The following is a 3,167-nucleotide window of genomic DNA, read 5'->3' as shown; positions in this document are numbered from 1 at the left end:
AAAGAGACGTTCTTGCTGGTGTACATTTTTGTAAAGATCTGGAGTGTACAGAGCACAGGTGCTCTGCAAATCATCCACTGATGGTTCGAAGAAATTCAACCTGATACCAGTCATCTTCACAGCATTGACCAATTTCATTCACCTTGAGACAATTGAAAGCATCTGTCGTCAATAAAGAATCGTATACACACCTTGGTGAAGGATGTCTTCGTGAAAAGTGTACTTTTTGAGAAGTTTGAATTGCCTCCTTAAAAGTCTAAAGCCGCTGAGTTACCATGTTACATTTCACATCCTGTTTTTGCTGCACCTCACAATGAATTGTGCTTTCACGAGTTTGTATATATTTTATTTAAATTTAAAAACCAAGGTCAGTGCCATGTTTAACGCTCTCAAACTGAACGACATTTCGTCATGTTGTGTCACTCTTGAGTAGTGTGTCTGTTACTGGACCTGTTCCTCTATTTGTCCATCTGATGCTTCTACACATGCACAGCCACACACTCACACTTGGATTGAGATGCAGAGAAACAGTGTACTGGCACTGGTGCACAGGCTGTCAAATTAGGCAGGAAAAAAATCACAGATCAAAGGTCCTGGAGATATCATCTTTTTTCAATGATGTCTATTAATAAGACACCAGGACTGTGGATTAGACAGAAACGCATACAAAATTGATTGCTGATAATGTAATTCTACAGTCAGTTTCAATGTTTAATACATTTCACAATTGGAGTAAAGGGATAGTACACAATATTCTTCAAATGCTCTCTGAACTTAGGATGTGCGATGACATAAATAACAGTGTTTGTGCAGCAACTCAGCATCTGCAACATGTAGCCCAGTTCCATTGCAAAAATACGCAGATCTAAAGACTTATATCCCAAAAAAAAAATTCTCCGAGAGATGGAATACACCATTGATACTGACCATAATAGAATGAAATTTCCTGAGATAAGAAACAATAAAATTATAGAATTCATTCGACTCTTCATCTCTGGGTCTTTGACGCTCTTTCTCTTGCTCTGCTGATGGAGTCTCCTGCGGGATCTACTGGTCACTACAATGTGTCTAACCATTAAAAAATTGAGAAGCAGAATGAGAATAAAGGCAACTCCTGGTGTTAGGATGTAATGACAGAACTCAATTGCTGCCCAGACTGGAGAAGATTTCACATCCCTTTTCACCCAACAAAACCAGGCTCTGCTGCCGACATGATACTTATTACGAAGCATAAAATACCAGAAAATGTTCTTCAGACAGCTCAATCCAGTCACTGTTGCCAGAACCACAGCTGCTGTTTGCACATTGCAATATTTACTTCTCAGATTTGGGCAACAAATGGCTACAAATCGATCAAAGGTGAAAGTGACGGTGAACCAGACAGAACAGTCAGTGGCTGCATAAATCAAAACAGCATGGATATTACACACGGGGAGACCTTCTAAAAGATGTTGCCCATCCAAATAGACAAATAGAATGTGTCGCAATATGAGGTCAAAGATAGTGACCAGGAGATCTGCTATTGCCATGGCTACCAGGTAGTGAGACACACATCGGGAGAGACCACACTTTTCCTGCGACAGGATCACAATTGTTACTATGTTGGCTGTGAGGAAAGCAAACAATGAAGATGTAATTTCAGCTTGGAATAATGTTACCAGTTTTACTGAGCACTGATTGAGTTGTACAAATGGCATTTTGTATCCGTTCCTGTCACAAATATTGCATCTTTATTTAATTTATTTTGTGCATGCATCGGCTGTTATTCCATAAATTGAGCACAAAATGAAAATATAAGATGAGACAAAAGTTGCTGTTAACTGAAGTGTTCATGGCTCTTGCAATATATTTGCCTGAAATAGTAAATCAGCGAAACTCTCCTGAATTGTATACCGATGAATTTGGATTTGGGTAACATCTATGAGATGCTGCCCTCATTTAAATACGTGATGGAACCAATGGTACAGCAAGAGTGTTTGTAAATGCAAGCAAGGATTTTAGTATTAATCGATCAAATACCTCAAATACATACACATGAGGTCAATGGAGGAATGGATACTGTGTCAGTGAACACTCAATAAGACTCGAAGACAGCCAGGGTTACAGACCTCACAACCGGACCTAGAAGAAAGCAAGAAGCAGTTAAAATGCGAGAGCAAATTTCAAGCATGATAAGACCGTTATCGATGGTTAACAGAATGAACAACACAGAGGAAAGTAAATGAAAGCAGCAAGTGTTTCACTGTCATACCACAATTTATAGAAATACAAAAGACTTACCAGGCACTGCAACGATAGCGAGAATCGGATAATAAATAAATTGGATAATCCGAAGAACAATTTGAATGCGGTGTCTCAGTGGCTTCCGAACAGAAGTAGCAGAAAGCGAATGCAACATCTCAATGAATCCCCTTCCCACTGTTTTACCATTCACATCAACTGTTCTGACATGTTGAAACATTGTCAATTCATTCCAATCTGTTGTTGTAACATTCCAATTGTTTGTTCTTAGTTTCAAATCCAGTGTTGTATTCTTCCAATCCATCATTGCCAGATTCCAGTACATTGTTGCATCATTCCAATCTATTACTCTCCAATTGTAAACTGTGAACTGTCCGCCTTTCTGTCTGGTGTCCCAGGTCTCTGTCAGTATCACAGCTGTCCCTCCCACTGACACTTTGAGCGTAATAATTGAATAATGCTCCTCATAAGTAGATGTATAACACCCTGCAGCAACACAATTAGGATCCATGGGGACTGACATTAGTGACAGTTACTAAACAAACAATTTCTCTTTCCATTCTATCTCCTCAGTGCCAGAGTAAGCTGATGTAATTACCCAGGTGATTCCAGAGGTTAGCTGAGGAAAGAGTGATGTCATTAATTAATGTATAGGCTGTAAAATGGGACTTGGGGCTCGAGACTGATCATGACAAATGTTGAGGTCTGTTTAAGTGAGGGAGTGAATGAACCATGTAATTATAGGTCAGTTCTTAAATTGAAAGCCATGGCGTAAGGTGACAGGGGAAGCCTGAAGCATGACGCACTTGGTGAGCTGATGAAAATAAAGTGGTGAACAGTTGTTCAGACAACAAGATGTCTGGTCTGTTTAGCCTCCTTCAGTTGACAGCACAGACTCTAGTCCACCATGCTTCCACCGTTATCAA

The 3,167-nt window shown here is 39.7% G+C and overlaps 1 protein-coding gene across 3 annotated transcripts; it reads right to left on the bottom strand.

Annotated features, from left to right (window-relative positions):
• Window positions 1-379: 379 nt before the first annotated feature.
• LOC125462712 (probable G-protein coupled receptor 139) lies at window positions 380-2,669 on the bottom strand. Of its 3 annotated transcripts, XM_059653243.1 has the most exons (3): window positions 2,281-2,669; window positions 2,033-2,121; window positions 380-1,606 (listed from the first exon to the last, which is right to left on the bottom strand). In XM_059653243.1, exons 2-3 carry the CDS (start codon window positions 2,034-2,036, stop codon window positions 705-707), a joined length of 906 nt encoding a protein of 301 aa, XP_059509226.1. In that variant the 5' UTR covers window positions 2,037-2,121; window positions 2,281-2,669; the 3' UTR covers window positions 380-704. The 3 variants fall into 3 exon arrangements, with proteins under 3 accessions (XP_059509226.1, XP_059509225.1, XP_048408920.2); XM_059653242.1 differs by having other exon boundaries at window positions 380-2,121; XM_048552963.2 differs by lacking the exon at window positions 2,033-2,121.
• Between the last annotated feature and the right edge of the window lie 498 nt (window positions 2,670-3,167).

The sequence above is a fragment of the Stegostoma tigrinum genome, chromosome 21 (assembly GCF_030684315.1).
Source record: "Stegostoma tigrinum isolate sSteTig4 chromosome 21, sSteTig4.hap1, whole genome shotgun sequence".
Classification (NCBI taxonomy): domain Eukaryota; kingdom Metazoa; phylum Chordata; class Chondrichthyes; order Orectolobiformes; family Stegostomatidae; genus Stegostoma; species Stegostoma tigrinum.
This window is presented reverse-complemented; position numbering and strand designations above follow the sequence as displayed.

Excerpts from the sequence above, each read along its gene's own strand:
- LOC125462712 (XM_048552963.2), bottom strand. The coding sequence starts at position 2,566 with ATGTACTGGAATCTGGCAATGATGGATTGGAAGAATACAACACTGGAT. Across the intron at positions 1,607-2,280 it reads CGCTATCGTTGCAGTGCCTG|CCAACATAGTAACAATTGTG; the intron begins GTAAGTCTTTTG and ends CTTTCCTCACAG.